This window comes from Chelonoidis abingdonii, chromosome 10 (assembly GCF_003597395.2).
Source record: "Chelonoidis abingdonii isolate Lonesome George chromosome 10, CheloAbing_2.0, whole genome shotgun sequence".
Lineage (NCBI taxonomy): Eukaryota > Metazoa > Chordata > Testudines > Testudinidae > Chelonoidis > Chelonoidis abingdonii.
Genome location: NC_133778.1, coordinates 30,867,047 through 30,889,107, shown reverse-complemented (window position 1 = coordinate 30,889,107; position 22,061 = coordinate 30,867,047). Strand labels below are relative to the sequence as shown.

At 42.9% G+C, this 22,061-nt stretch overlaps 1 protein-coding gene across 1 annotated transcript in view; it reads left to right on the top strand.

Moving 5' to 3' along the window:
- ITGAV (integrin subunit alpha V) overlaps positions 1 to 22,061 on the top strand; it is an 89,023-nt gene that overhangs the window by 5,750 nt on the left and 61,212 nt on the right. The window contains exon 2 of the mRNA XM_032791258.2: positions 6,272 to 6,399. Coding sequence (XP_032647149.1) covers positions 6,272 to 6,399 — 128 coding nt within the window. The remainder of the gene's footprint in view (positions 1 to 6,271; positions 6,400 to 22,061) is intronic.

Here is a 22,061-nt window from a genome sequence, read left to right as displayed (position 1 = left end):
TGTGTGCCCTCTATTGCCCCCACAGTTTGGGAACCCCGTTGCTGCAAATCCATCTTTTGGACTCGGCATGCTGCCAAGAGTCAGGGCCCTGTGTACTGGGAGATGATTAATGGCCCCGTACACTTGTATGACAGCGGCTTTCCACAGTGGATTTTCCCACTCCAAAATGATTTCTCATTGACCAGTAGCAACCTGGCAATGCAAGTGTCCACAGTGTGAATGCTACTTGATTTTCCACTGTCAGTGCAGCTCTCATTCTGGTGTCGCTGCACTGGAGAGCCGGGGAAGATCAGCATACAGATCCAGGAATGTGGCCTTGTGCATCCAAAAGTTCTGCAGCCACTCCTCATCTTCCCAAGCTTACATAACAATGCCATCCCACCAGTCACTGCTTGTTTCTCAGGCTTAGAACTGGCACTCCACCATTTTGCAGCTGCTCTGTGCACACCACCACTAATCTTGAATTGGTTCTCGCTATGTCCCACTGCAGGCTTTTCTCCAGAAAATCATCACGTTCTCCATGGCTCTTCTTGAGGCTCTGCAAATACAAGAGTATCATGTGTCCTGTGATTGTAATTCTCATGACAGTAATTCAGAGCTGAGCATGTTCCATGTTTCTGTCAGCGATGACACACAGAGACAAGTCCCATGCAGGTTCATGGGATTTTCAAAATAGGAACAAAAGTTATGGAATAGAGATGACATCTTGGTCTGGAGACAGTTGCATGATGGGATCTTGACCCTGGAGTCACGACTCATTTTGACTCCACCGTGCATTTCCAAACTTTCCAAAAGACAGTGCACTGCTGGACAGTAGTTAGTTGCACACTGGGATACCTACCCATGGTGCACCGCACGTTGCATTGAAACAAGCACTCCTTTGTCTTGACTACATAAAATACCTTTTTGTTTCTGACTGCCACCACCAATGGTACCATCCCTGCATGAAAACCAGCAATGTTAAAAACAGAATTTCATTGACTTCACTGGGCTTTGGATCAGGTCTTAAGTTTTGGGGATCCACTTGTAATATGACTAGCTGGTCAGGAATAATCTGACTGATTTCAAAACAGTGGGCCAGATCGTCAGCTAGTATAAATTACATAGCTCTCTTGACTATACTGATTTACCCCAGCTGAAAATGTGGTGTACCCTTGCTTCACTTTGGTAAGTGCACTAAAAATTGCTTAAGTGAAAGTTTAGAAAGCAGCAATTGATATGTAGAGAAGATTAAGAAACCTGGGTTTTTCCACACCGGGGGTATTTTCTAACCAGTGCTGAAGTTGGTTCAGCTAACTAATTTGCGAGCCTTACAGTATGGTTATGTGAATCAGTTTCAGGATTGACTCTGTTTAAACAAGCCATGCTATCTAAAGCTGTCGAAAACCAGGTCTCTGCTATGACTTTAATTGGTTTTAAAATCTATCTGAAAATATTCCTAGCATAGACAGGGGGATCCTATAACATAGTATGTTCTTATGGGTTTCTATAGGGGAGATACACTAGGAGTGCTGTCCTTTCTCTTCCTTTTGCTAGAAGCATACTTTTTCTCTTTAACACATTAGTTTTGGTTGTACGTAAGGGCCAACGAACAAGGGGTTTCATTGTGCTAGGCTCTGTACAAACACAGTGCAATAGACAGTCAGTCTCTGTCCTGAAGAGCTTACAATCTAAATAGATCAGACAGACGCAGGGTGAGGAAAGGGGTAGAACACATAAGCGGAGCAAACAATATGATGACAGCAAAGAGCATGTTGGTTCCACAATTTTTTTTTTTTTAGTTTGGAGGGGATGAGGTAGACGGAAAGGGAAGAGAAGAGGAATGAAGTGTACAGAGCAGGGACCTGCAAGGATGAAGGGCTCTATCCCAAGCCCAAATATCTACACAGTGATTTTAGCCCTTCAGCCTGAGCCCCACAAGCCCAAGTCAGCTGACCTAGGCTAGCCATGGCTATACCAGAGGTCTTTTATCCATGTGTAGACATACTGCGTGAGGGCACGAGAGGGCTGGAGAAAACAGCCAATCAGCATAGGGCAGAAAAAGTCCACTCAGAACTATGGAAGGTTCTCTGAATATGGAGCTCACATGAGAGGATAAGGAGGGAGGCGACGTTTCCTGGGTCCTAGGGTCCTCGTTGTGTTTGGGTGGTCTCCCCTGCACGATTCTGTGTCCAGGGGGCGTGGAAGGAGGGGTTGTCCCAGTTTGCCCCATTTTACCTCCTCCCACCAGTGCAGCAGACCCTGCTTTGGCTGCTTCTGCCCCTACTGGCTGGAGTCTCTGGCTTTGACAAATAAATACAAATTTGACATAAATGATAGAAAGGCAGAGCTGCCCAATGCCTGCTTTCCTTCACTAGTCCTCCGGTCACACATTATTTTTGTTAGAAGACTGAAGTTACCATGGACAGAAAAGGGGAAGGAATGCAGATCAGGATAAATGAAGAACACATCAGATACATTGTCTAATTTGAATGAATTCAAATCAGCGGGGCCTGGTGATATTCACCCTTGGGTGCTGAAGGCATTAGGTGAAGAAATCTCAGCGTCGCTGGCAATAATATTTGCAAACTCATAGATGACAGAAGAGATTCTGGAAGACTGGAGAAGGGCTAGCCTAGTGCGCGTCTTTAAGAAGGAGAAGCCAGGGAAGTATAGACCAGTCTGCATGACCTTGATACCTGGTAAGCTACTAGAGCAGTGAATAAAACATACAATTTGGGAAGACCTGGAGGATGAAGGGGTGATCGCTAGCAGCCAGCATGGGTTTACTAAGAGTAGATCATGCCAAACCAACTTGATTTCCTTCCTTTACAGAGTAAATGGTTTGGTGGTGTCATAAACAGATAGCTAAGGGTTAATGTCTCTTTCACCTGGAAGGGGTTAACAAACAACACCTGACCAGAGGACCAGTCAGGAAACAAGATACTTTCAAATCTCCGTGGAGGGAAGCCTTTGTTTGTGGTTTTTGGGCTTTGCTTTGTTCTCTCTGAGTCCTGGACGGGACTAGATTGGCAAGAAACCTGGTTGCACATCTCCCTGCTACAGTATATACTATAACAGGTGGGTAGCGAGAATGCTGTGACTCCTTGGACTTTAGCAAGGCTTTTGACACAGTCCCACGTGAGTAACTATCAATGGAATGATGTCAGATTGGAGGGAGGTCTCAGGTGGGGTTCCACAGGGATCTGTTCTAGGTCTGGTGTTATTTAACATCTTTATTAATGACCTAAGTGTAGGACTAGAGAGTATACTGATCAAATTTGCAAATGACACAAAGCTCGGGAGGTTGCAAACATTTTAGAAGATAGAGCTAAAATTCAAAAGGGTTTTGATAAATTGGAGAACTGGGCTATAGATAACAAAATGAAATTCAACAAAGATGAATGTAAGGTGCTACGCTTAAGGACAGACACCAGAGGACAGCTTTACATCCAGTGTTGATCACAGTGAGCTCAATTTTGAAGTCAAAACAGGAGTACGTCATGGGTGTGTCATGTCTGCAGTCCTCTTCAACATTGTCATCGGCTGGGTAATGTGGCATACAACAGAAGAGGCTTTAAATGGACTCTCTTCTCATCCTTTGAAGATCTGGATTTCACAGATGACGTCACTCTATCACATACCTAACACCATATACAAGAAAAAACAACTCGACTCATCGCATTCAGCCAGCAAATTGGACTGAAAATCAACTGCAGTAAGACAGATATCATGACCTTTAATATTGCCTCACTATCACCAGTACGGATAGAGGATTATTTACATACGGATAGAAACATTCACATGCTTGGGCAACACCCTCAGCCAGGATGGTGGAACAAGCCAGGACATCTGGAACAAAATCAATAAAGCCAGAAGCAGCAAAGAGATGCATGCGTCCGACAAAGTGGATATTCACCCACGAAAGCTCATGCTCCAATACGTCTGTTAGTCTATAAGGTGCCACAGGACTCTTTGCTGCTTTTACAGATCCAGACTAACACGGCTACCCTCTGATGATAAAGCCAGAAACACCTTCAGAATCTTAAATACAGTCTGGAAATCATCAAAATACAACACCAAAACCAAACTAAAGATTTATCAGAGTGGCGTACTTTCAGCGCTATTTTATAGTACAGAATGCTGGGGAATGAGGAAGTATGACATGTCCAAACTGTCTTCATTCCATACAACTGCCTCAGAAAAATCCTCCGTATCTTTTGGCCCAGAACAATCTCAAACCGAAATCTATTGACACAATGAAGCCAAGAGGATCTGAGCACCATCACTGCCAGGAGACGCTGGAGATGGATTGATCATGTGCTTCAGATGGAAACTGATTCCATCACCAGAATAGCAATAAGATGGACACCTGAAGGCAAGTGAAAATGAGGCTGCTCAAAAACAACATCGCTGTGCTAAACATCAGAGGTGTAATAGGAACATGATGATGATGACACTTAGAGAAGAAAAAACAAATGAACAATTACAGAATGGGAGTTAACTGGCTGGGCAGCAGCACTGCTGAAAAGGATCTGGGAGTTGTGGTGGATCACAACCTCAATATGAGTCAGCAGTGCGATGCAGTTGCAAAAAAAAGCAAAATGCAATTTTAGATTGCATTAACAGAGACATAGCATGCAAGTCATTCTACTTAGCACTGGTTAGGTCTCAGCTGGAGTACTGTGTCCAATTTTGGTCACCAGTATTTAGAAAGGATGTAGAGAAACTGGAAAGGATCCAGAGATGAACGACACAGATGACCAAAGGGGTGGAATGCAAGCCATATGAGCAAAGGCTGAAGGAACTGGGTATGTTTAGTTTTGAAACGAGACAATTAAGGGGGACATAATAGTGGTCTTCACACATTTGAAAGGCTGCAATAAAAAAATGGAGAAAATTTGTTCTCTCTTGCCACAGATGGCAGCACAAGAGACAATGGTTTCAGACTACAGCATAGCAGATTTAGATTAAATCTCAGGAGGGAAAAACTTCCTAACTGTAAGGACAGTAGGACAATGGAACAGACTGCCTAGGGAGGTCATGGAAGCTCCTTCACTAGAGATTTTCAGAAGGAGGCTAGATAGCCATCTGTCTTGTAGGATTTGTTGTGTCTAAACCATCCATCCTGGCAGGGGGTTAGACTAGATGTCCCTTGAGGTCTTTTCTAGCCCCATGGTTCTGTGATTCTATGACAAACTGGTTTATTAAGCATTGGTAGTAACACTTCTACCCACTGTCTGCATTTGAAAATGTATTTGAGGAAAATGGCCATCCGTGGCTTTAAAGGGAGGAACAATGTCATAGTATTCAGTATAAAATGGAAATAATACAACGGACTGCTTAGTAATTGCTGCCTCTTATTTTATATCCACACTGTTTTTCAGATTCAGAACCTAAAGAAAGTGCTGATTAGTCAAGCGTGGTTCATGGAATTATTGGAGTTCCTGAAAGATGTAATAATCTTGAGTTGCATGGGAGTGAGAAAAAGAAAGAGAACCCAAATCCGAATATACAGAAGTAGATTTTTGCAATCTGCAAGTTCTCACAGCCTTATGTCACAACAGCCACTAGGCAGAATGCAAATCTAAATATACATGAAGATTTTAAAAATTAGAATAGATGTGAGAGAGAGAAGAGTTAGTTTTTGATGAGTTCCAATAAAGACTCAGTCATATGCCAAACATGCAAATATGTGGTTGACGTCAGCTGGAGTTCTTGGAGGGACTAATTAAAAAAAAAAAATTGCTACTGCTAGGCTGATTTACTAGTCAGAATATTTTTAAAATGAAAACTCCCAGATTTTTATCAAGGTTGGCCTTTGACTATCTGCCGTGAATTGCTTTTGGTATGAAATGAACTAGAAGTGATGCCAGACTATTTTTTGTTTTGTGTTTTTTTTTTTTTTTTTTAACCAGGGCACACTACATCTTTTTCTGTCACACACACAAGATTGAATAATGAAAGGAGGGAAGGAAAGGCTGTCCAGCTAAATGTCTGTTTTGAAATCTGAATCAGTCAGGAAATGTTTTAAACATGAATGTCTATTTCTCAGCTGTCTGGTTTTTAGTCAAAATTTTGTTTTAACCTGCATTAACACAGGATCCAAAACAAGCCCCCTAATCCGAAGATCTCTGAATATTGAAGTAGTTTGAATCCAAATTCTAAGTTTGTGTCTTAGAACCATGGTTACATAACCGTTCAAAGCACTACATAAGAGCATAAGCATTATTCTTATTAATTAGCGACTGTCTTCTTGAACTGTCTATTTGTGTTTTCTTTTTTACTTCAGGATATTTCTTCTGGTGGGTGCTCCAAAAGCGAACACTACACAACCTGACATTGTAGAAGGAGGCCAGGTGCTCAAGTGTAACTGGAATTCCAACAAAAACTGTCAGCCTGTTATATTTGATTCCACAGGTAAAGTGTGATATACTTGCTGTAAGTAGATGGAGCTTGTAATGTTTCCCATGCCCTAAGCCAGGGGGCTTTCACAACAAAGTTTTTGGTAGTCTCAGAGTGACTCACACTGACACTTTTTCCTAAAATACATATTTATTTCTTTTTCTTAAAGTTAATTATGGACATGGACACATCCAAATCATTGTAATTTATTTATGTATGCTTTTATTTGCAGACTCAGTAATGAAAATAATGTTGTGAAAAGTAATATTTGTATGTTCTTTAATATCACTTTTCACAGCACACTTAGTAGCTAGCTGGAAGGCTGTGATAATTGATACTAGAAGTATCAGATCCTACTTGTAATATCACTTAACACAGCATTCCAGCTAGCTATTAAGTGTGCTGTGAAAAGTGGTATTAAAGAACATACAAATATTACTTTTCACAACAAGTATTATTTATCACATCTTCCCAGGTGAAAAATGATACTTGCATGTTTGTTCATCACTTTTCTCAGCAAGCACCAAGACAAATTAAGCCCTGGAGGCAGCGGGGGCCAGGGGCGATGGAGGGATGGTTGTGGGGCTAGGAGAGGCAGTGGAGGGCCAGTGTGATTAGGGGGTTGGGGTCTGCATAGCCAGAGCCAGGGGTCAGTGTCTGCTGCTGCATGGTCAGAGCTGGAGGCTATGCAGCTGAAGCCAGAGGCTGGAAGCCGCTCCCATGTGGCCAGGACCAGGGGTCAACACTCAGAGTTGGTTTCCACCATATGTCGGTGAGAGCCTGGGACCGGAGCCAGGGGCTAGTGGTCAGAGCCAGGGGCTAGAGGGCACCAGAAGTCCTGCAGCCTGGCTCCTGAAGTCCTGCTGCTGGAGCTGCTGCTTAACCATCCCAGGGCTGAAACCCATCCTCTCCCCAAGGTTGGTCAAGAACTCACCTTGCTTCTGCAGTGTTGTGCCCCACCTGTCTCCAGAGGCAGTGCAGGGCAGTGCATCCAGGAGCAACAGGGGGAGAGAGAGGGAAAAGCCAATATTTGCCCAGGAGGCTGTCATGGCCACACGAAAGGCCCCCGGTGGCCGCATTAGAGAAATTCTGCACCTAAGCAATGTCTGACAGTGTGGGCCTGTTCACATTCAGATGAGGGGATGTGATTCCAGTTAGTTTAAATGCAAGTTCTCTTGGTGTGGCTCACTAGTCAGTGCTTACTCTTCTTTCTCATTGAGAATTTCAGCGAGTTTGGTGTGTTCTGGAAGCTTGTGATCACAAGTATTTCTTTATTTATTTTTTTTTCGTTTAACCTGACTACAGCCCTGGTTATTCATTCATACTTTCTCTTTTGTCTTCTGAAATATATCTAAGACATTACATGGTAAATACAGCCCTGACTTACGTGTATGCACCTCCCACTCAGGTTATTCAAAAACATCAAACTGAAACCTGTGGGTGTAAACTGAAACAAAAGCAAAGGTTTTCATGAACAGAAATCAGTGGGGTTTTTACAACTGTAGTCATTTCACAATACTTAATTCACATCTTTGTCAGGATTTCTCAATAGGTATGCGATGAGAAATTAACCCATGTCAGCACTGTGCTAATATGGAAAACAATATTACACTGTGCAATGGTATCATTCCATTCAGTCTTTACGCTCTGTTACACTTAGTGATTTCCACCAGCTGTAGTAGGCTATGCGATAATCCACTGCACGTGTTCCTACACTTGAGTCTGCGGGTATTGAATCCTGTTTCCCACAGCTTTTTTTAGGCCAGCATGTGGAAAAACCATTGCATGTCATGAGTGTGGATTAGCAAGACTTATATTAATGTGGTATGAGGAAGCACTGGTGATTTAGAGCATTACAGGTCACCATCCATCTGTGTGTGTGTCAGTACTATCTATGTACATGTATGCACATGTGAGTGTTGGCTTGATAGGTTGTCATGCTTATTCAGAATTTGTAAATTATACTACAGTACAATAAAGATGCTGTTCCTCTATTGCATTAATTTGTCAAGGTATCTCGCCAAGGTCTCTGAAATCTGCACATGATACTGGAAATCGTTCTATTTATTAGTTTCTAAATAGTTGAAAGCTGTACTTGGCATAGTGTGTATAAAACTCATATCAAGATTTGGCTCTTTCTTCATTGGGAACAAACCATGGTTTTAAAGTTGTTTTGGCTGTAAAATCTCAGTCCACAGCTACCAGTTTGTCAGACTGTTTAGGACATAAAAACTGTGTACAGTTATTATTTTCAAGTTACTAGGGTTTTTTCCCCTCCTTCTGAACAGGGTAGGGTAAGAGTCATGAAATTGGGGGGTTGGATTTGACTGGAGAGTAGTGTTGGCACTAGCTTTAGATATCATAATGGTGTATCACATATTTGTTCTTCAAAATATTTCTTAACATATATCTAGAAATAAGACTGACTTTTTTTTTAACGTTTATTTCACAATACTCTAAAGCATGCTAAGTACTTTACAGCACAGATACAACAAGAATGAAATCCTGACACCATCAGAGTCAATGGCAAAGCTCCCATTGACATCAGTGGAGCCAGGATTTCGCCCCAGGTCCTGGCCTCAAAGAAACCTTTTCTCGTTTCCCTTATGTCCAAAGTGAGGTGGTAAAAGAGTGTAGGTTGTGGGAGGGTAAAACTTAAATATGATCATGTGGTTGCCTAGTTTAGTCCTGCAAGATTAATTTAAAACCTATTTTAAGCAAATAAATCCTTCAAATGTACTCCTGATATCGATATTATTCTCTTACTGTCCCATAACGGATGGGCTAGTACTCAAAGCCGTATTCAGGCAACAAGACTTTAAGAGCAGAACATCGAGGAATCTGAATGTTTAACACAGCTGACACTTCTGATGTGACATGAGCTTTAGAAACTCAGATTCTCAGGTGTCCTGTGTTTTATATTCACTCTAAATCATTGATTATAATCCTTTTGCAAACTACCCTGTTGAGTTCTGAACAGTCCTTTTGATAGGGTAAGACTGGTTTTAGTATAGTTGAGGCTTGTCAATCAAGTCAATGACTGCTGTACAAATATCTTTGACCAGAATACTGCTTATGTACATCTCCTCTTTTCAGTAATCTCTTTTGAAAATTTGGTATTCTGGATTAAGTCAGTAGTACAAATGGCCTTGAATAACCAAATTGCAGATGTTTAGCAGTTCATGATTAACATACTTTTTTTTTTCTTTTTTCTCCCCTTTAAATATCATAATTATTAGATGCTTTATAAATACCAAGAAATATAGGGGATATTCTGGTCATTAAACTTCTTTTTGACATTAAGCACTGTAAATGAATGCTATTGACATGTATTGCAATACAATTTTATAGCATTTTTACAACCAAACTGAAAAGTATGCCACTAGTACAGAAATCAGTGTAGGCTCCAATAAACGATAGAGTAAAATTTCATGTATAGGAAGAAGGTTTTAAGAAGTCTGCTGATGAAAAGTGCTATATAAGAGAGAGAGATTACTAGGGCCCGGTCTACACTGGGGGTGAGGGGTGTAGATGTAAGATACGCAACTTCAGCTACGGGAATAGCGTAGCTGAAGTCAATGTATCTTATTTCGACTTGCCTCCCCTCCTCACTGCACAAGATCGACGGCCGCAGCTCCCCCTGTCGACTCCGCTACCACTGCTCGCCTTGGTGGAGTTCTGGAGTCGACGGGAGCACGTTCGGGGATCGATATGTTGCGTCTAGACGAGAGGTGAAATATCAATCCCCGATCAATCAATTGCTACCCGCCAATCAGGTGAGTAGTCTGGACGTACCCTAGCTAGTCAAGGACAGCAGGATGCCAGCCCCATTTGTGCAGGCTGTGTTTTTAAAAGGTCAGTTGGTAGTTCTTTCAAATCTTGTAGTTCATTTTCATCCACTGGATGTTAGCATCTGGTCAACAGATTAAGGAGTAATATGTGCATAGTCTAAATCGGGATGCTCAGAGACCTCTATACATTTGAAAGTAGTGCTCTTTAAAGGACATTACGCAGTTCGGGCCCCAAGTTTAAATGTACTTTTTTTCAAAACCTGTTATAAAAATATATTGCAAACTTTTCTTTTATTTAAACATTCCCTTGCAGTATAGTAGCTATATTGCATTGGGTTAGTGTGCAAGATCAAAAAAGTGAAACTGATTGATTGTAAACTGCTAGCAGAAGTAAAGCTGTATTTAAGTTGGAGCTGTAAGTAGAAAGATACGCTTTAGCCAGACACAAGTTATTGGGCTCAGTGCAAGGGAAATGGATGAAATTTGATGTCGTCTGATACAGGATACAGATGATTCTTTCTGGCCTTAAATGAACCTGTGAATTGAGGGAGTACAGTTTCAATGTCTGAGCTGAACGTAATTCAAAACCATAAACTTCAAATGCTCTAAAGTATATTAGCTAGGAAAATAATTTCAATATGAATAATCATAGGCCCTAATCCTGCAATCCATTCCACACAGGACCTCGGTGCAGATTCTCAATTACTTCAGTGGGAACCTGTCATGCCGCTCAAATTGCAGGATTGGGGCTTAAACTGGTCTAATTAAAACAGATAAGAATTTTGTTTTGAATATCAGAGGGGTAGCCATGTGAGTCTGGATCTGTAAAAGGAGCGAAGAGTCCTGTGGCATCTTATAGACTAACAGATGTATTGGAGCATGAACTTTCATGGGTGAAAGCTCATGCTCCAATACGTCTGATAATCTATAAGGTGCCACAGTACGCTCTGCTGTTTTAAATATGGTTTCAGATGTTGATAGTGGAACAAAATCAGCTCTTGTTTACACCAGTGTAAGAGAGCAGAATTTGTCTGTATTTCTGTGTCTTTGATAAGCTTTATGTTTTCTGGATTATGCTGAAGTACAGTCTTGGACACTGCTAGCAATCTTTATAAGAGTTTTGTAATTAATAGATGTTTCTATGCTAGCTGAAAGATTTCTGCTAGATACAGAACTCCCAGGGGCAAGTGGCAAAAGGAGATGTGCCTCTTCTGTGGTGATCACAATTAATGAATCAGTTTAGGCTCTGAATATTTACAATAGGCTTTCCCATATGCCAGGCAAAGTAGGTAGAGGAAAAGGCCTCACTACTATAATGCATGTGTCATAAATAGATAGCTAAGGGTTAATGTTTCTTTTACCTGTAAAGGGTTAACAAAGGGAACCAAACACCTGACCAGAGGACCAATCAAGAAACTGGATTTTTTCAAGTAGGGAAGGGATTTTTGGGATCTGAGCTCTTTTGTCTGTTCTCAGCATGAGAAGGTTCTTTCTATGTTCTAATCTTCTGTTTCCAAATTGTAAGTACGGTATCAAAAACAATATAGGCTTTTTATGTTGTTTTGGTTGTATTTACATGTGTGCAGCTTGCTGGAATGTTTCAATTGGATATGCTTTTTTGAATCAGACTGTTTGTTCATATTTTCTTATAAGCAATAGCCCTATATTATTGTCATCTTGAATACAGAGAATTTGATGTCTTTTTTCTTTCTTTTTTTTTTAAATATAAAGCTTTCTTTTTAAGACTTGTTTTGAGTTTTTCTCTCTGGTAGACTAAGGAATGAAGGAGGAAGGGGAATTCTCTTTGTGTTAGATCTACAGAGGGTAAGTCTGCACACTGGGAATTGGTGGGAGGGGGAAGAGAGAGAATCCTTTCTGGTTTCCTTGTATTTGGGTTTTGTCTCTTTGTGGAATAGGAGACAGCTTCTTGGTTTGTGATGTAAAGAGATTGCATCAGTAACTCTCAGGTTGCCCAAGAGAGGAAAGTCTGGGTGGTGAGAGAGAGGGAGAAAGGGAAGTGGGTTATTTCCCTTGCTGGTAAGACTCGGAGCTTCTGGGTCTTGGGGTCCCTCCAGGGAAAGTTTGGGGGACCAGAGCGAGGCAGGCGCTGTAATTCCTGTCGGTGGCAGCGAGATAAGATCCAAGCTGGTAATTAAGCTTGGAGGTTCAGATTTCTGAACGCTAAGGTCCAGATTTGGGAGGTAGGCTTATGATAGCATGTCTCTGTTTATCGAGATATGTACTACTGGACAAACAAGCAGTGTTTTATTTGTATTTTTGCCTTAGATAATGGGCACATTAGGTTCCTGGAACTTAAAGGTAAGAATTTCATAGTTGAGAATCATGGTGGCTCAGGAGAATTTTTATTCAGATACATTTTCAGTTATTAAAATTTCATTTGAGTGTTTATGGAAGTGCTGTATTTATCACATTGTGTCTGGGAGATTGAAGTGTATGTTTATAGTCCAGAAAAACAGGGCAGTCAATGCATTGTAACAATGCAGTCTCTTTTAATGTGTATAGCTGGTTCCTTGCCATTCTCAGGCCAGTAGTTCAGATTGCCAAAGTAGAATCATATTTTCTTTTTTTAAAAAGTGCATGGCAAGAAGATGGATGGCATTTTGATCTCTTTAGAGCAGAAATCTATTCAGATACTTTGTAAGGTACATGTGAAGTTTGGTTGCTAATGGAGGTAAGTCTGTTACACAACCTTTTGTGAGAAAGTCTGTGAGAAAGTTAAACTAAGCCTCTTGCCCCATAATGGTTATTTTTGTATTGGAGGTTCTCATTCTCTTTGATCCTGTGTCCCTTTATTCAGCCACTTGCAAACAGATATTCTTCAGAATTCTCTGTTCCTATATTTCTCTTCCTATGACCTTTTAAGCGGTCTTTTAAGGGCCTGTAAGAATCCTCAAAATAGTTTATGGCAGTGGTTCTCAAACTTTCGTACTGGTGACCCGTTTCACACAGCAAGCCTCTGAGTGCAACCCCCACTTATAAATTAACGTTTTTATATATATTTAACACCATTATAAATGCTGGTGGCAAAGCGGGACTTAAGGTGGAGGCTGACAGCTTGCGACCCCCTGTGTAATAACCTCATGACCCCCAGTTTGAGAACGCCTGGTTTATGGTGAGGCCCTAGAATCTAACATAAAAACCAGGGAGCTCTCAATAAAATTCATAGGCAGCAGCTTTAAAACAAACGTAAGGAAGTTCTACTTCACACAACACACAGTTAGGGTTGCCAATTTTCAAACTGCACAAAACCGAGCACCCCAGCCCTGCCCCTTCCCGGAGGTTATGTCTCCCGCTCACTACATTCTCCCTTCCTTGGTGGCTTGCTCTCCCCCACCCTCACTCACTTTCACTGGGCTGAGGCAGGGTTTGGGGTGCAAAAGGGGGTGAGGACTCTGGCTGAGTGTGCAGGCTCTGAGATGGGGCCAGGGGTGAATGGGTTTGGGGTGCAGGAGGGGGCTCCAGGTTGGGGGGGTGGGACAGAGGGGTCCTGGTGGGGAACCGTGGCCAGTGGGAGTGCAGAGCCGGTGCTCAGGGCAGGGGCAGCATGTGGCGCCCCATGGTCCCCGTATCTAGGAGCCGGATCTGTTGGCCACTTTCAGGGTGCAGCGCAGAGACAGGACAGGTAGGGAGTAGTCTGCCTTAGCTCCACAGCACCGCCAGGCGGACTTTTAACTGCCTGGTTAGCAGTGCTGACCGGAGCTGCCAAGGTCCCTTTTTGACCAGGCATTTTGATCGAAAACCAGACACCTGGTCACCCTACACACACAGTCAATCCATGGAATTTGTTGCCAGGAGATGCTGTGAAGGCCAAAAGTAGAACTGGGTTCAAAAATGGAATTGGGTATGTTCATGGAGGATAGGTCCATCAATGGCTATTAACCAGGATGGGCAGGAAGGCAACCTCGTTGTCTGAGAACCAGATGCTGGGACTGGATGACAAAGGTCGGATCGCTCTACAGTTGCCCTGTTCTGTGCATTCCCTTTGAAGCATCTGGCATTGGCAACTGTTGGAAGACAGAATACTGGGCTTGATGAACTATTGGTCTGACCCAGCATGGCTGTTCTTAAGTTCCTAAGGAAAATCAATTGTCATTTACTGAGTGAATCTTCAATAGAAGACGGTATGCAGGGAACTGGAAAATGCTTGTAATTCCTCCGTAGCATGTGGTGGGGGCTAGGGAGGGAATGATTTGAGTCTCACGTCATATACATATTTCTCCCTGTGTATTTTGAGTGGTTAACTGTATGGAACCTCTGCTGCTTTGCAGGATCATCTATCACTACTTTATTTCTCATATGTTGCACAAATGCTAATTCCTGAGTGGTGTTTAGAAATGGCAACGAAAAACAGATTACTTCCAAGAGTATTTGGCTGTTTTGTTAATGGAAAATGTAGCATTCTCTTTGTGCATGGACTAACATTTAATTAAATGAGTTTCTTCAAAATTATTTGTTTAATTGTTCATATCTAGTGAGAATTCTATTTTATGAAGGTAATATGAAACTTAACTGATGGCTTTCCTGCCTATGGTATATAACACAGGCAAATTTGAGTCTTAAGTGGTTCTGGGGTCAAAGACAGGAGCGTGCACTCGCTCTCGCTCTCGCTCTTTCTCTCTCTTTTTTTAAACTCCCTAGGGCTGGAGTCAGTAGAAGCCTTGCCTACACTAGGGTTTTTAGTCACTGATGTAGCTAGACAAGTTTGAAACTCCTTTCTGTAGGAACTGTCTCCTGGTGGTTGTACTAGGGTTGTACAGAACTGGTCCCAGAGGAAAGCACACACTATACCCTCCTCAGGGTTGACACAATGGGTGTGCTTCCTCATGAGCTGAAGATATCTGGATGCTATTGTGCCACCTGGGGCTTATTTAAAAAAAAAATTCCACTCAAACTGCTTTGAGAGACTGAAAGGCACTTGTTCTAAAGTAATCACTGATCCTCCTAAAAGCCACTCCATGCCTGAGAATGTCTATATATTGGTGTAAATCAGTGGGGCAGTTATCTCTTTATTTCCAGCAGAATAAGTACTGCAGTTTCTTTGTACTTGTAAGTAAGAAGAGTAAGATCAAAATGAAAATATGGTGCAGATTACTTTCATCAATAGTTTCCAGAATTCTGCATTGATGGTTCCCTCTGAAAAGGCGTTGCCGCTGGGAACTGGTGGTAAGCACTCAGTAACCTGCCTGGGAATGGCCTACTTTTGAAATGCAAGAAAACGAGCAATCCACCCCCCAAAGCAAGCCCACTGCAACCCCAACTACAAGACAACTCTGCAACCCACCCCCCTTCAACAGCCACTTACAGTATCTAGATACTGTAATATATAGATATTATTGATAACATCGCATGTCTCCTCACTCTCATGTGACTCAAACCATCTCTTGCACACGTGTGGTGCACTTGTGTGTTGGTGGGCAGACAGCTGCTGTATTTTCAACAGTTTTGATATGTTGTTGCTTAAGCCAGGGGAGGGCAAACTACAGCCCGCGGGCCGAATCCGGCTCGTCAGGGATTTCAGTCTGGCCCGTGGATTGCTGGCCCCATGGTACAGCAAGGCTAAGGGAGGCTCCCTGCCTGCCTGGCCCTGCACCGCTCCCAGAAGCGGCCAGCACCACATCCCTGCATCCCCTGTGGGAGGGGGAGGCAGAGGGGTCCATGTGCTGCCCTCCCCTGCAGGCACCGACCACCACAGCTCCCATTGGCTGGGAACAAGGAACTGCAGCCAATGGAAACTTTGGGGGTGGTACCCACAGGTGAGGGTAGCAAGCAGCAGAGCCACCTGCCCCACCCCACCTCTGGGAGCTACTGCCAGACACGCTGGCCACTTTCGGGAGCAGCATGGGGCCACGGAAGGCAGGGAGCCTGCCTTAGCCCCGCTGTGGACCACTGCAGAGCTGGTCAAGGTAAGTGGTGCCAGGCCAGAGCCTGCACCTTGTACCTCGCCTGCACCTTGGGCCCCCTAACTCCCTGTCTTGAGCCACTTGCTGCACCCTCCTGCACCGCAACCCCCTGAGCTCCCTCCTGCACACCAGTCCCCTGCCCTGAGCTCCCTGCCATACCCCAACCCCCTGCCCTGAGCCTGGCCCTGTGCCCTGACCCCCTTACTGCACACTCTGCACTCCATCTTGCATCCCAACCCTCTGCCCCAGCCCTACATTCATGGCCCTGCATGCAATTTCCCCACCCAAATGTGGCCTTTGGTCCAAAAAGTTTGTCCACCTCTGACTTAAACTGTAGAAGTGGGAACTATGCAGCATTGTCAGCTGGACACAGAAACTTCTAATATGAGGTATCCCAGTGTATTGTGATGATAATGCAAACCTTTAGACCCACATACAAAAACAACCTGGCAGATTAAATTATTTTTCTGGCAATTGGCGAGTCCATAAAAATACTGGCCAGTCTAGTCAAATACCAGCCAGGTGGTAACCCTAGCCTGGTCCAGTTGCATCTGTCTTTTTTTTTTCTGCCCCTTTTTTTTCCTCATTGTCTGCTCCATACTTTTTTCTGTTTTTTCATTGTTTCCCTCCTTCTGTTGTTTGGCTTTTGTTTTTATAACATTTCTTCCTCCCCTACATGCGTCACATTCCCCCTCTGGCTCATAAGAGGGCTACTTAATGCTCAAGAGCAATGGCTGCATGGAGCTGGGCTATGTTTGCTTCCACTGGTTGATCTGGTAAGAGAATCTGCAACCCTGTACAGCAGGGGACGGCAGCCTTTCAGAAGTGGTGTGACGAGTCTTCATTTATTCACTCTGATTTAAGGTTTCACGTGCCAGTGATACATTTTAGCATTTTTAGAAGGTCTCTTTCTATAAGTCTATAATATATAACTAAACTATTGTTGTATATAAAGTAAATAAGGTTTTTAAAATGTTTAAGAAGCTTCATTTAAAATTAAATTAAAATGCAGAGCCCCCCGGACTGGTGGCCAGGACTCAGGCAGTGTGAGTGCCACTGAAAATCAGCTCATGTGCCGGCTTTGGCACCCATGCCATAGGTTGCCTACCCCTGGTCTAGCAGATAAAGACTTTCTGAATGATACCTCACAAGACTGACTTTGTACAAAACATAACCTAATTACATGACAGTGGTGAATATTGGGGTGTCACAACATCACCAGATAGATGCTTTAAAATTCGTTTCATTTTAAAAAATACATTGGACGTTCAGTGGAAAAAATACTTGTTTTAGGGTAAATGTAAAATATCTTGTGCTAACACAGTGTTAAGGTTTCAGAATTGAAGTGTCAGGCAGTGCACGTTGTTTCTGTAACTTTAACTTGACTGTGTTGCAGATCTACTGAGTGTACAGTAAAAGTGCTAAGTGATTTTTTTCCATTCCTGTTTGTCTTATTCACTGAGTAGCTTAATACATCACTGTCACAAAAACACTGGAAATCTTATTTTTTTGAGTTTCCTGACTTCTGATTACTTTAACTATGTAAACATAACATAGCACTAGCAGTTTCTTTGAACTGAATTACTTCTTAAAACTCCCTGGAGTTTTCTTTCTGTGTTCAAATACAATTTCAGGATTTGTTAAGAAGCTGTGGATGTTTAGTGATTCTTCAATACAAACGCTGTGGTGAAATCTACTTCCAGAACATTATACACTGTATAATTGCAAAGAGATGATTTAGTAATAATTTCTCTTCCTTTGAAGATACAGAGTTACTGGTTTCCCAACTAGATTGCTATAAACAAAACTTGTAGAGCATGTTGGGAAAACCTTGTTTACCTTCAACCTCATGACCCATGTGTGAAAACATAACTTGTGTTTTAAACTCTGGCTTTAAAAATTAGATTTTCAGGATTCAGATGGGAAAACTATGATCCTTATAACAAATAGTTTCTTTTCTCAGTTCTCTCCTTTCTTTCCCTTCCCCACCAAATTTTGTGTAGAGGTCCTTTACTGTACAGGGCGGATGCTCTAGTGCATACTCTGGCCTTTGCATCTGATTTCCTGCCCTTGCTGGGTGGCAGCCAGATCTGGTAATTTGTTCATAGTGAAAATCTGCAGAGGCGTTGAACTGTAGCTAAATTTTACTACACCACCCTCTCTCTTTTCCTTCTGAAAGCAAATTATATAAAACTTGCTAAAAGGTGTGATGACACTATGAGCTGCACATTGGGGTTGCCAACTTTCTACTAACACAAAACTGAACACCATTACCTTGTCCTGCCCCTGCCCCACCCCTTTTCTGAGGCCCTGTCCATTCCATCCCCCTTCCCTTTGTTGCTCGCTTTCCTCACCCTGACTGACTTGCTCATTTTCACTGGGCTGGCTCAGGGGATTGAGGTGCAGGAGGGGGGGAGGGCTCTGGGGTGGAGATGGGGATGAGGGGTGCTTTGAGGTTTTGAGTGTGGGAGGGGGTTAGGGTGTGTGAGGGCTCCAGCTGAGGGTGCAGACTCTGGAGTGGGGCTGGGAATGAGGGGTGTGGAAGGTGGGAAGGGGTCAAGGGTGCAGGCTCTGCGTGGCACTTATCTCAAGCAGCTCCCTGAAGCAGGGGCATGTCCCCCCACTGGCTCCTATGTGGTGGCGTGGCCAGGTGGCTCTGCGCACTGCCTCACCTGCAGGTGCTGACCCTGCAGCTTCCATTGGGAGCCGCGGAACCGGCGCTTGGGGAGGGGACAGTGTGTGGAGTCCCCTGGCTGCCCCTACACATAGTAGCCGGAGGAGGGACATGCTGCTGCTTCTGGGAGCCGCACGGAGTCACGGCAGGTAGGGAGCCTGCCTTAGCCACGCTGTGCCACTGACTGGACTTTTATCAGCCCAGTCAGTGGTACCGACCAGAGCTGCTGGCGTTATGGTTAAAATCCAGATACCTGGCAACCCTAACTGCACACCTTCAGCTTTTTCTGAAAATCTGTTTCCTAGTCTATGTCTATGCTACACACCACTAGAAGTGACATGTGGGGTATGTGTAGCTACACGCAACAGTGAAAGGCTCTGGCAGTGTGGAGGCAGCAGTGAAAGGCTCCAGTAAGGGGGAGCTGGTGGAGCCTTTCCTTGCTGCTTTCCCGCTGCCGGCATAAACCATGCCTGACTGTGTATACTGCTATTACCACCCATGCTTGGGGAGCTACTCATGTATATGCACTACACCTCTGAAAGAAGGTGCATCCTTACTGCTGCACCCACTGGTTTTAACTGTTTTGGGCCGGTGTCTCATTGCTTTGTGGTATGCAACTTATCTTCCATGCCCCTTCCTCCTCACAGCCTTGTAACTCAGTAGGGCTGGTCTTACACACACACACAGATCCATCTACTGCTGAAAGTATTTCCAGATCTTGCCTAGCTGATGATTTCTTGAGATGTTGAAAGGTAATTCACATTAGTTGTACAGACCGGGGATGTCCTCCTCTTTAGAGAAGATTAAACTTATTCTTATTTTGTCAAAAGACTGTCAGACACTAGTTGTAACAGGTAACAAAAATCAGCGAGCAGGTAGGTGTTCTTCAGTCATTGTACATGAACATCAGCAAAAGTAAGTTTTGATCAAATGTGACATACCAGGGTACAATCCAGACTAATGAGTAGCTGTGTCACCCCTGCCCTGCAACCTAGGATGCCTTACAATGCCTTGCTGAAGTAGCTCACACCTGTGCCGCTCACAAACAGCCTTCCAGCATACAAGGCACATTAAGATTTTTTTGTTACCGGTAATATAGTGAATGTCAGGGGGCGTAATCTTTACTGGCTTTATGCAGTCTGGATAAAATGCCTCTGTTCTTTTGACATAGGATTTTGAGGGAGTGAGATCACTAAAAGCTATGAAATTTTATTCTGGACATGCACGCACACACACTTTTTAGGGACCTACGTGATCAGTTGAAGTCTATCAGAATGTACACATGTGAGCAATATGTAGAAAATGAATGTGAACCAAAGGATTCTGTTACGTGCTTGTTTCCAAAAAGGAAATTGTATTCTTCCTTTCAAGTCTCTTGCAGTTCTCTTGAGTATCACGCCTGCAAGATTGAAATTAACTCTTCCTTTTTCAGGAATGTTTAGGGCATTGTTTGGAATCCTGTAACCTTTTCAAAAGAATAGTAAAAAGTTTTACATTTTCAATGACAAAATTTCCTGTTAATGCTTCAATGCAGTGTACTTGTGAGCTCTTGAATTGCATATTAGATTGGGAAAATGTGACTGTTTCATTTCAGAATGCCTCTGTGTACAGCCCTGTGTCGTCAGCTTCATAACATTTTTGAGTCCTTGCTTCAAGAGCTTCCTTGCTAATTCAAATACTTAGTTATCTGACAAAATACAGAAAGTTCCATTAAACTATTATAAACTAAAATATACTCTTAAAACAACTTGGAATTTCCATGCTAATGAGTTGCAGATTTCTCTGGCAAATTCCATTTTAGCACAGAAAGTGCTGGCTCCGCAGTGATACTGTCTCCCCACCTCTTTAAAATTGTATATATAATATATATCTCCACAGATTGTGACTCACTGTTAGTCTTAATCTTTTTCCTGGCAATGAGGATGTCTCCAGAACTCTCTGTCTTTTCTGTATCACTTTCTGAAATCAGGAACTGGGAAAAGCATCTACAGAAAATTACCAAGCTTCAAGTCTGGGGTTTTCATGTACTGGTTGAAATGTTTGAGTCCATTTCAGCTTTTTTCTGATTGCTCCAGGAAAAAAAAGTTACATAGGCTAAGTCTGACTGGGTACTGTTTGGCACTTTTCCAATTAGCTGTATTCTTCCACTGCCCACGTTTAGTATACCACAGCCTTTATGAAGGAATTGTCCTGTATTCATTTTGGCTGAAATTAGTTTGAGATCGATTGTTTTGATCCACACTAAAAGAGAAATAAGCTTTTCAAAAGGGAAATAATAAAGTCCCATCCCCCCCACTCCCTCTTACGTTTCTCAGCTTCCTTCCCTGCTGAAGTGGGTGATCCTAGACAATAAAAGGCTTTGTTTGGAAGCCTGCTTCACCAGTCTGGCCTGGCTCTATCTGTGACCTATTTAGTTTTAGGAGGGCATATTAGCTGTTTTGTGCAGCTTCATCCTTTCACAGTTTAGGAGCTGCTGATAGAGTTCAGGGCAGAACTAGCATGTTGTAAACTTGAACAAAACTCTTGAAGGCAAACTGATATGTATATTGAGGAGAAAATAGTGGGGAACTTCTGCTTTCCCCTAGAGTAGGGTAAGGAAGGGAAGTTGGGATGATAATATAACTGTTGTATAGCACTTTTCATCAATGGATCTCAGGACTAGGAAAGTTGGTATCTTTGGGAAATTATCCACTTTTAGCAAATACTGGTTTTTAAATGAGTATGATTGTTTTACTGGGCTAGCCTACATTAGAAGTGCTACATTGGTGCAGCTGCACTGTTGTAACACATTTGGTGAAAATGCTGTGTGCCGACGGGAGAGAACTTGGAGAGGTGGCTTATTCACACCCCTGAGCAATGTAAATTATACCAAAGTAAGGGGGAGTGTAGATTTGGCCACTGACATGGACAGAGATTTAAACCTGCTAATCTCAAAGGGAGCTGTTTGATTCAAAAACAAACCACTCACCTGTGTGAAGGCTGTGTTTTCATTTGTAATTAGAGGGGTCGATTCTAATCTTGCTAACCCCTCCTTCACGCTCCTATAGTTCTCTTGAAACCTAACTGTCATCTGTGTGATTTACCCTGGGGTAAGTGAAATCTGAATGAAGCTCAGGGTAACTCCAGTGACTGTAGAGTGGGGAGAGGTGTTATCTGTGTAAAACCTCACCAATGTGCTGTCAGTTCCCGGCACTGGAGAAATCACTCTTGTGTGTTTGTGATTAGGTAGATTTCTGTCAGAATACTGTTGCACTGGGTATAGTTGGATCGTGATTTAAGGACTAGCTGGAA